A 9,920-nucleotide genomic window follows, 5' to 3' on the forward strand; every position below is an offset into this window, starting at 1 on the left:
TTACTTCTTACTCAACTTCATGTCTGCATATGCATCTACTTGGATCGTATGGAATTTGCCGTCGGTAACGTTGAAATTGATACTTGGTTAGACTTGGTTTTTATCTTGAAGAAACAAAAGGGCTAACGGCGTCGTCAGCAACCATGTCGATCGTTAGACGGCGGCGGCTGAGGAACGGGCTTTGTAGAATCCGCCCGTTTGGGGGGACTTAGATGAGCAAGGCGATCCCTGCGAGTCAACCTTGACTCCCACGAGGTGTCGCGTGGCACGATCGAGAGTAGAGCTGGCTAGCTTTAGCTCTTGACAGAAGCTAAGACGGGTTTCAGGTAATGATGGCTTGCATTTCGAATTCCTGACTCGTTCGAGTGGATACATATTAGGACGAAGAGCTAACGAAGTGGTCAGTTACGGGACATGCAATCGTAGGGTTCCGGAGTTTAGCGTCGACCCACGATACTGCCTTTGGTTGTATTTACTTCCCCCATGTAATAATGTAATAACGCTAGGTCAAAATATCGGCGACCTTTCAGTAATATTAAAAACACGTCGTAAATTATTATTATATGTATCATTATATGTAATAGTAGGATACAGCTATCTATCCACCTATCATCAAAGTCGAATTTGAGACAGTAACCGCCTCGCCCGTCCGTGGTAGGTGTGTGATCAACTACGCACAATAGAAATAGAAAGTAGCCGCCGCCTTTAAGTTCGTACCACCCTGCACATTTCCACCATAGAAAAGTGTGATTTATGCTTAAGATATCTCCTAAGACCTGCTGCAATGCAGGTGCTCGGCATATAGAAACTAATATGCATGTGCTTGCGAGCCGCCACTTGTATGCACTGCTACGTGTACGACAGTCTTATTACCTGTAGTTAAGATGTATAGTTTATATGTTTCAAAACGAAAGGGGTCCATTTTGCAGTTCATTGGTCAATGGGGCGTTGGAGTTCGTGTAGAAACCCTTGAGTGCACAATTTCAGGTTCGATGGCCGCTCCAATGAACATCGAGGCATGGTGTCCCTAGCCGATCGAATCTGGAAAAGTTGATATAGATACTGGGTAGGCTATATATGACAGGGAAAGAAGATGTTGTCACCGGTGAGGAGGCTTAAATTTCATGATATTAATTCAATGTACCGTTATATCGGTTACTTCCGGTGTAAGTTAGGTAAGTTGGTGATTAAGATTGCGCTGCGGCAAGGTCAACTTCCATTGCGTATCGTTATTAATCTTCGAAGCTTTCTAGACTTAATCGCTTGTATCCTTATGTCCTTTAGTATTGACCGGGAAGAGCACGTTGTCTCCAAACCGTTTCCACGGTATCTCCGAGACAGCTCCAAGTAATTGATCATCCTAAGGGTCTCGGTAAAGTTGTCATTGTCCATAAACAGCAACTGCCGACGAGCTTCAACAATATGTGTCCCTTTTAAGTCCTTAAAATGCAATGAAATCGACTGTAGCTCGGACGTGGATATTAACCGTTTGGGGATAAAAATTTTCAATTATCGTGGATTAGCGACTCTCAAGGGCCTGTTTTCGGGTCTCAATCGTTTCGTATCAATCGTGAGGACGTTACGTTAATTCTGGGGTTGGAGTTTTATCGCGGAGATCCATCACAGCGATATTGTCGCCATCGCTGGTGGGTTATTCCATGACTCGGATCAAGAATTTCGCAATATGATGTCCCTAGGGCCTAAAGCTAGTAGAGCTTGCCGATACGTCAGGGATTAAAGGTACCCTTCTGCTCGCTTGCGTGCAGGCGTAGCGCAATGCATATGTGGGGATGATGAAGCCCTCAGGGAAGATGGAGGAGGCGGTGGTGGCTTGCACAGGGGAACATTTCCGGACAAATCCTATCTAGGATTCTGCGCTGAAGTGGGTTTTCTCCTTTCTATCATAGGTAGGTACTTAAGTAGGAAAATACTATTATCTTGCGATGGAGTACTTGCGCATACATATATGTATTTTGGAAATTATGTTATTCATACATTATGGCATTGTATGTATATATCATCTACTCCATTAAGTACCTATGCAGTCAAGTGGCAGAGTTCACTCCAACAACCAATACGTTGCCTGCATACCTTATAGTGGTAGAAGTTCCTAATGTTGGGGGGCGTAGGCGTCAGCGAAGCTATCGTGTACCTAAGGTATTGTGCATCGTAAAAGATTCGGGATGCAGCGAATCAGAGCGTCTTTGGCTGTCAGGTTTTCCCTTTCCCTTCTCAAGTCAACCCTAAAAAGCTCGCCTAGTGTTGAAGGCTCGATGAGGTTTAGTGATTCAGGCCTCTGAAACAATGGGGCTGATATGTTGTCTTCTTCAGAATCATTCATGACGATTTGACGGTGAGTTTGGACTGCTCTCCTGAAACAGCCTGGATCGAAGTCACTTCGCGTGATACCACGACTTCGGAACGGAGTCCCGGTCCCTTGTGGGCCCACGTTCAATGCTACGCTACACTGGATACCTATCCGACTATGGGTTAGTTTTCTTAGACTTGGGAGGCACAAGTGTGCAGGGGGGGAAAGCAATTGTTTATCAATTGGAGCTGCTTCGTACATGCTTCTAGGTATCATCGTCACTGTTACCATCGGCCTCATTCTTGAATCCCACCCTCGTGTTAATGAGAAGAAATAATACAATTGTATGTTTCAGGTATGATATATTATATTCTATAACATATGATATTCTCTATACTATTATACTTGATTAAAATAGTTCGTCTGCAATAGAATCAAATTACGTCAATTTCATTTATCCACGTGTCCCTTATGTCCCTTGGTAAAAAAAGAGGCTGAATTTTATGTGTACCCAAGCAGTAAGAAATAGAAGATTACCAGTGACCACTCCCAAAGAGCGCTACCAAACCTCTGGGATTTCGCCATTTAGATCTACCTCTCCTCCCCGTCATCGTAATCATCCTTTCATCCTTTATTATTGATAATGCCTGGTATATCGAAAGGTGCGGACTTACGGCACGAGCCGGCCAAAAGTATCAAGGCCTGTATCAAGCTTGCTTACGTGCCATGGGTAATTCTTTAGGTACCTAACATACCTGCTAGGTATTGGACCTTAGTAGGTACGTAGGGAACGACAAGTCGTTAATAGCGGAATACCTGGGTACTACCAATAACGCCAAGAACAACCCCTGATATCGACATATAATAATAATAAAAAAAAATTCTTGAGGCTGGTTCACTGATCGTCGTCGACCTATCTTACAATAAATGGTAACTGATAATGTACTGAATTGAGATCACAATTGCGATTCAAGACATTCTCACTCAACTATACTTTAACATCTCAAATCAACTAAGACCTAGATATATAAAATAATAATATAAAGAATTGCAATGGTGGCTTTATAATCAAAAAGGAAGACATACAGATATATGAGTTTATATCGTGCGTATCTGAGTCTAGAATGGTCATCGTAGAGCTGTAGGTAATGAATAGGAGGGCAATGTATACTTTAGTTTCCCTATCACACTCTATTGTTCTCCATGTCCACGCCACGCCGCGCCATTCAGATCATACCGAACCATAGCAGCATGCTATGTCGTGCTGGCTCACAGCTAGGATGCTACCCCTCTTCTCCCTTACCCCCCTCAATGTGCACGGTGGGATATGCTTGCTAATCTTGCATCTTATTTCTATACTTAATGCTCTGTCAACATGTGAGGTATGATACGGAGTTGAAAGGGCCAATTGGAGATAAATGGAAATGTAATTGCAACCAGCCAGCTACACCTGGCCAATACGAATACAGCATGTTGATGTAGAATCACCCGCACGCTGCGAGCAGTATGTGACCTGCGAGAATATCATGATTATGACCAACAATGACACGATGCGATGTGGTTGAATTTAGTATAAAATTAATTTATGTTTCAGTTGAAAAGGTTTGAAGGTTTGAAGGCTTGGAAATAAAAATAAAATAAAAAAGATAAAAAATGACCTTATCTGAGCATAAGTGATTCTCCACTATATAGAATAGAGTCAATCGAGTTAGGTTAAACTCTATCAGCAAAGCATATGTGATAAATATACATCCTAAGTAACAAATATTATGTCATACTTTGGCGAAGTAACATTTAACCGAAGTCTTTGATTTAACTGACTATTTTATAGGCACTAATAATGAGGAATAACGGTTTTTGGGAAAGTAAAAAAACTAGGGCAAACCAAAAAGAAATATTACGAATTTCAAAACAGAAAAGAAAAGAAAATTCGACAGGGTAAGTTAGTAATAATGGAAAATAGAATGGGATACTGATCCCCCTACTTAGGTATCTAGGTATCGATGAAGCCCGCTTACAGCAAGTCTAATTACAATAGCCCTGTATCTTCTTTCATAACTTAATACCAATTTCCATTAGATGTATGTGTAAATGGGTACTTACATACTTTTTAACCTTTTTAAGTGCGAAGTACACTTTTAAGTACATGCCACCCAGGAAAGTGAAGTGGAGATTTACTACCCATGGTTGCTGACAGCATGCATTCTTACATCCTAGAACCCGACCGCCGGCCGCGTTCTTTCCCTCTTTCCCTCTTATCCACTAGTATACCTAGGCAGGTACAAGTATATATGATCCATGAACCCTGACATACATAACCCCTACCACCCTTGTCCCTTTCCTCTTTTTGACATGCCCACGATGCCTGCGACAGTTCTAGTACCTACCGTACCTCCAATACTTTACCATGGCATTTAATGGTACCTAGCATAGTACCTACCTAGGTACCTAACCAACCCCGATGTATACTTCCAAGCCTGCCACTACCGCTAACCACTACTGCTACCGCTGCTGGTTTCTCGTTATATCTTGTAAGTCGACCTAGGGGTAGTCAACGGTCGGTTCGGTACCTCCATCAGCACCCGAAAAACAGAACTACCCCTAGAACTGTAAATGACAAGACTCATTTATATCGAACTGGGTAGAGTTATTTTTTTTATTTCGTGGGGATAAGTACAGGGGGTAAAATAGATGCTTGAGGGGGTACTTACCTTCTTGAACATGAAAAAAAATAATAATCGTGAGAGAAACGAGGAAGGAAGAGACGAAGAAAAGTAAAAAAGAAAAGAAAATGGAAATGGAAACAGCGACGATGCCTAACTAACTCCTAAAACTCTCTCTCGCCGTCGTCATCAAGGGTTGTTCCGTAATCCGCCGCCGTCTTGTTCAGTTCATATGTTCGTCTGTTCTTCAATCACTATCACTTATTTTACCAATACCACCAATACCACGCAACCATTGCTACCATTATCAAGACCAGCACTACCATCTATTACCACCACTATTACCACTATAATTGCTACCGTAACTGCTACCATCTTTTTCTCCCACCACCCAATCCCGCTATATGATACCCTTTTTTTTTTCTCTATTGTCTCTCCAATCCGCGGGCTCCGTCACCTGACAATTCCATCACATTTCAAATCTCATAGAAGCCCGTGATCTGTGTGAGAAAGTGAGAATTCTTCATCTTATCTCGGACGTCGCAACTTTGCTGCGGTTCATTCGGTACACTAACCGAGACGTCCGCTAACGACAATAACCAACAAAAACACCACGCCCCATATACCCGACATACCCAGTATACCCAGTCAACTTCTAGTATAGAACGAGGCTGGATTTGTGGTCGCCAATCTAAAGAGACCTGCCAATTCGGCTTGCTTGAACTAGTTGTCAGGTTTCCATATTAGCAAATCTCGCATGTACGCAACTCACGTACATACGGGAATACCCACGGACTTTGATCAACACGGGCCTATTATCCAAGTACGCAAATTCGCAAGTAAGGAACGAAACCACTCACGGGGCCACCACCACGACCCTCACATCTTAACTACGCGCCATTATATATTTTTATATCGACACTAGCCATTTTAGTTCCTTTGCGCATCTGGGGGGGCTCCTCTTTGTTTTGAAGGGGATCGCCGGTCTGGTCTTCCCCTTGCGATCTCGTCAAATTTCTGTAGCTCATGCCCGTTGCTACGATTCGGATGTGCTCGAGCCCTCTCCTTTCCCTTTTGCGATCATCACCTAAGACTCCACAACCAGGAAAGGAAGGCATCCCATCTTCGTACGGCCGTCCTGGGCCGCTTCAGGGAGAGTAATAATCAACCTCGATAATATAGCAGTCTTAATTCAAACCACTCTTAGCTAGGACGGGACCTGCCTTGCTTAGGTACTCCTCCCAGGACGACCGTCGCTCGAACGGTGTTTACCACTTGGCTCTCACATATAACCTACCTCGTCGCCACTCTGAAGGTTCCGATTTGAATACCCACATCGTATTGGTCCTTTCCTCTCACATCTGCCGTTGGTCCGTCTCATTTTTTGCCTTTTCGCCGTGGATTTCATTGCTGGGTTTATAAGCCTTCCTATTCTTCGACTTCGCCAAGGCATTTGGTAACTGGACTTCGCCTACTATAGCTATAATAACGTCGACCCTTCGAAAAGGATCCTAATCCATATTCGAAGTAGGTAGGCTTGTTTTCGCTGGCTCATACAACAAGGTGGGCCAGTACCCGGGAGAAGTTCTGTGCGCCGGCAGCAAAGCATCTAAGGGGAGAGAAAAAGTGAGACGACCTGGTCAACTGGACTGCCTGTGCCCACGCCCATTTACTTCGCCTCAACAATACACCAGATCTAAGGACAATACTGGTCTCAACATCTGAACTTTCGCTCGAGTACTCTGGCTTCTCACTGACCACCTTGGAGGGCCTGAAACTAAACTTAGAGGAACGCTTGTGCGCCGATAACGAGTTATACAACTTCAGCCTACCTAACAAGTTTGAGCCGGTTGACTAATTCGTGGCCATTACGACGTCGATTTCGCTGCGCTTGTAAATGATAGGTCTGTTTTAGTCACCAGATTGCCCACTCTACCCGCTGAAGCAACTCGCGCTACTATCATTGACTTCGACGACCTCGAGACAAAGTTGTTATTAGTCCTTTCGTAAGTTCATTATAGCCCACTCACCAAAATTAATAATTTTCCTTTCTCGTGATCATCTCCTTCGACTATCCCTGGTTGATAAATCTGTCACGACCGACCGATTCATGTTCAAACTTTTCGTATCGAGTACAGCTAACCATTTTATACCTCAAGCATCCGCTCGTTACTCAAATTTTGCATCCGTCAAAAAGGTTACCCCTTCAACTCGTATTCTCATCCTTCTTTCATATAAAGTTGAGCCAGTGGTATCAGGTTGTTACTCACATCATTATTTTGCGCTGGACGCTCATTATTGAGAATCCGACTCGTATGCCTAATTCAGCATCCGCATTGGATATCTCATAATCTCAATATCGGCCTGGGCCGAATTCTGGAGACAAGCTGTCTCCACGCATAGATTTCAATCTCGGCGTCGCATTGAACAGATTCCGCTTACATACCGTTCCGAACAAGGGTATCATCCACACTTGGGGCTGCCTTTGAACGACCCACGCTACCCCTGCCCCTTTGCCTTAAGAGACATCGGGTCCTGGTCCACCCTGCTCATCGCCCTTGTCCATGTTGGCTCGCACTGTAATACATATAAGTAGTCTCTTTCGCACACTCATACCTCTTGGTGCCGGGTCCTAGATCTCGGGGTCACCAAAGAGATGGAGTTGATGGAACTTGTTGACAATGAGCCGACGGCTCGACCCTTCCAGTGCACTTGGGATGGGTGCAACAAGGTACGTGCCGACGCCTCTACCTGGCGCTCAACCCTTACCGGACCGTGCGTCGTCGCCGTGCTCGCCTGTCGACTGACTGAGAAAAATGTAGAGCTTCAACCGCAAGTCTGACCTCCAAAGACATTATCGGATACATACGAACGAACGACCGTACGCATGCAGTACACCCGGATGTGGCAAGAGCTTCATACAACGAAGCGCGTTGACGGTCCATATTCGCACCCACACCGGCGAGAAACCCCACCAGTGTCAACATCTCGGATGTGGCAAACGCTTTTCAGATGTAGGACGCATCGACACCTTCGATAGGCGATAAGTATGCTGACTTATACAGTCCTCAAGTTTAGCTCGGCATCGACGTATTCATACCGGCAAGCGACCGTATAAATGCGCCCATGAGGGATGCCTCAAGAGGTACCATGAGAAAAGAGCACCTCTGAGAACGAAAGCTGACGTCGCAAAACAGTTTCTGCCGGAAAACGACGATGGTGAAGCACCAAAGGCGATCCCACCAAAGAGGCGCACATATGTCGGAAGTCGACGACCTCACTTCCGAGTCCGACGGCGGCGAGTCTCCGTCTACCCCGAAACACCAGAATGGCATGTCATGGCCAACAACGAATCACCTCGTACCTGGTGGCCACCCAGGTCTGCAAGGCCATACCATCCACCGAGCCTCATCCTTCGCCGACTTTGGCCAACAGATGACCGATTATAACGTCCAACAGCCGTATAATAACAACCATCGACATAGCGTGTCCGCTGGAGGTACCAACGAATATCACGGTGACGCAGTACAACAACCGCAGAATCCTGGAGTCCATATGCTACATCGAACGGCGAGCATGCCTCAACATCCTTACTATGTAACGGAGCAGAACAACCCTGGAGTCGCGACCATGAATACCAACCCGATGCAACCGTATCAGATGCCTAGACAACAACCCGAGCGACTCCCGTTAGAGATTCCATATAACGCTGGTATGACAGGTTCACTCCAGAGCAGTCCGACTACCTTCTCGGCCGCCGCTCAAGGTCGAAGTCCATCTGCGCAAGATGGATTTTACACTCATCAGCCTCCGCAGGCGCCTACGTATGCGCTTAATGGCGCCTCGCCTATTGTTGAGCAACCTATGATGCAGTACACCCATCAGATGCCGCAACAGATCCATCCGCCTCAGTCCGTCCACCCCCCGGTTCCACAACAGCAAATACCTCATAACCAGGAACATTACCAACCACAACCGGGTCCAGAAGATCAGCAATGGTACAACGCAGTGCCATATCAAGCCCCAGTTGAGGTTAGCACTATTGGACCTCTGCCGTCTTTCGGGTCTGGAGTTTATGATCCATGGGCCATTAAACCTGACTTCGAAGACGGGTCGATACAAATGCCCAGCGCAAGAATCGACAACATGTAACGGGATCCTACCCGCTACATACGAATGTTCCTTCTCTTCCATTGTTGCATAATTTGATTATCATACCCGTACAGCACGCATTCCCTTTATAATGGATCGGTAGCATCCTTAATAATTCTGTTATGAGCCTCCGACTTGCTCTTGTACTATTACCCATCTTTCCTTTTTTTTTTTTTTTCCTTGTCGAATAGGATATACCACGAGGGCTCACAGGACCAGATTATGGGCCGTTTCTTTTTTGTGGTGCACAGGCGCAGTGCTGTCTCCCTCACTTGCTGTTCATTAAGTTAATTGGTTTTTGGCTTCGATTTGTACGCGCAGCAACCTCTTGGGTTCTTGGGGTTGGAGTACATCATATATCATTTCCGGCGTGCTTCGGGTAGCCATTATGATCCTGACATTCTCGACCACGGACGCAACTTCGAATGATATGAATCCGGGAGACCTTGACAGCCAACCTCGGACTCATTAAGACGCATTGCGGTACACCTTTATCACGCGCCACGGCCGAATTTAAGATGCCACGTCATGTCATGACACTGTTCCCTTATTGTCATCTCTCGGTCGTATGGGCTATTCATCTGACCCTTTTCCTTCAGTCAGTCAGTATGTATGACGAACGGCCACGCCAACAATTTCTCAGTCATCTGTATTTCAATAATTCCTTCAGCGGTAATAAAGAGGGGGGACGGAGAACGCGAAACTGCTCCGACGAAAACGATCCCCGAAAAGATAGTGACGAAAAACGCGACGACACCAAACTCCGGCATATCTCCATAATCTGTTCAGAAGCCACC

At 45.4% G+C, this 9,920-nt stretch overlaps 1 protein-coding gene across 1 annotated transcript; it reads left to right on the forward strand.

Annotated features, from left to right (window-relative positions):
• The first annotated feature begins 7,450 nt into the window (after positions 1 to 7,450).
• On the forward strand, positions 7,451 to 9,382 carry F4822DRAFT_270588 (uncharacterized protein). Its single transcript, XM_051454700.1, has 4 exons — positions 7,451 to 7,702; positions 7,794 to 7,985; positions 8,037 to 8,116; positions 8,169 to 9,382. The coding sequence occupies exons 1-4, from the start codon at positions 7,628 to 7,630 to the stop codon at positions 9,121 to 9,123; spliced, it is 1,302 nt and encodes a 433-aa protein (XP_051314904.1). The 5' UTR covers positions 7,451 to 7,627; the 3' UTR covers positions 9,124 to 9,382.
• Positions 9,383 to 9,920: the final 538 nt, after the last annotated feature.

Source organism: Hypoxylon trugodes (assembly GCF_022578975.1).
Source record: "Hypoxylon trugodes strain CBS 135444 unplaced genomic scaffold F4822scaffold_5, whole genome shotgun sequence".
Taxonomy (NCBI): Eukaryota; Fungi; Ascomycota; class Sordariomycetes; order Xylariales; family Hypoxylaceae; genus Hypoxylon; species Hypoxylon trugodes.

What these genes read in the sequence shown, in the direction of transcription:
- F4822DRAFT_270588 (XM_051454700.1), top strand. Translation starts at nt 7,628, where the DNA reads ATGGAGTTGATGGAACTTGTTGACAATGAGCCGACGGCTCGACCCTTC. An exon ending in CTTGGGATGGGTGCAACAAG is followed by an intron (nt 7,703 to 7,793) that starts GTACGTGCCGAC and finishes AGAAAAATGTAG; the next exon opens with AGCTTCAACCGCAAGTCTGA. An exon ending in CATGAGGGATGCCTCAAGAG is followed by an intron (nt 8,117 to 8,168) that starts GTACCATGAGAA and finishes GTCGCAAAACAG; the next exon opens with TTTCTGCCGGAAAACGACGA.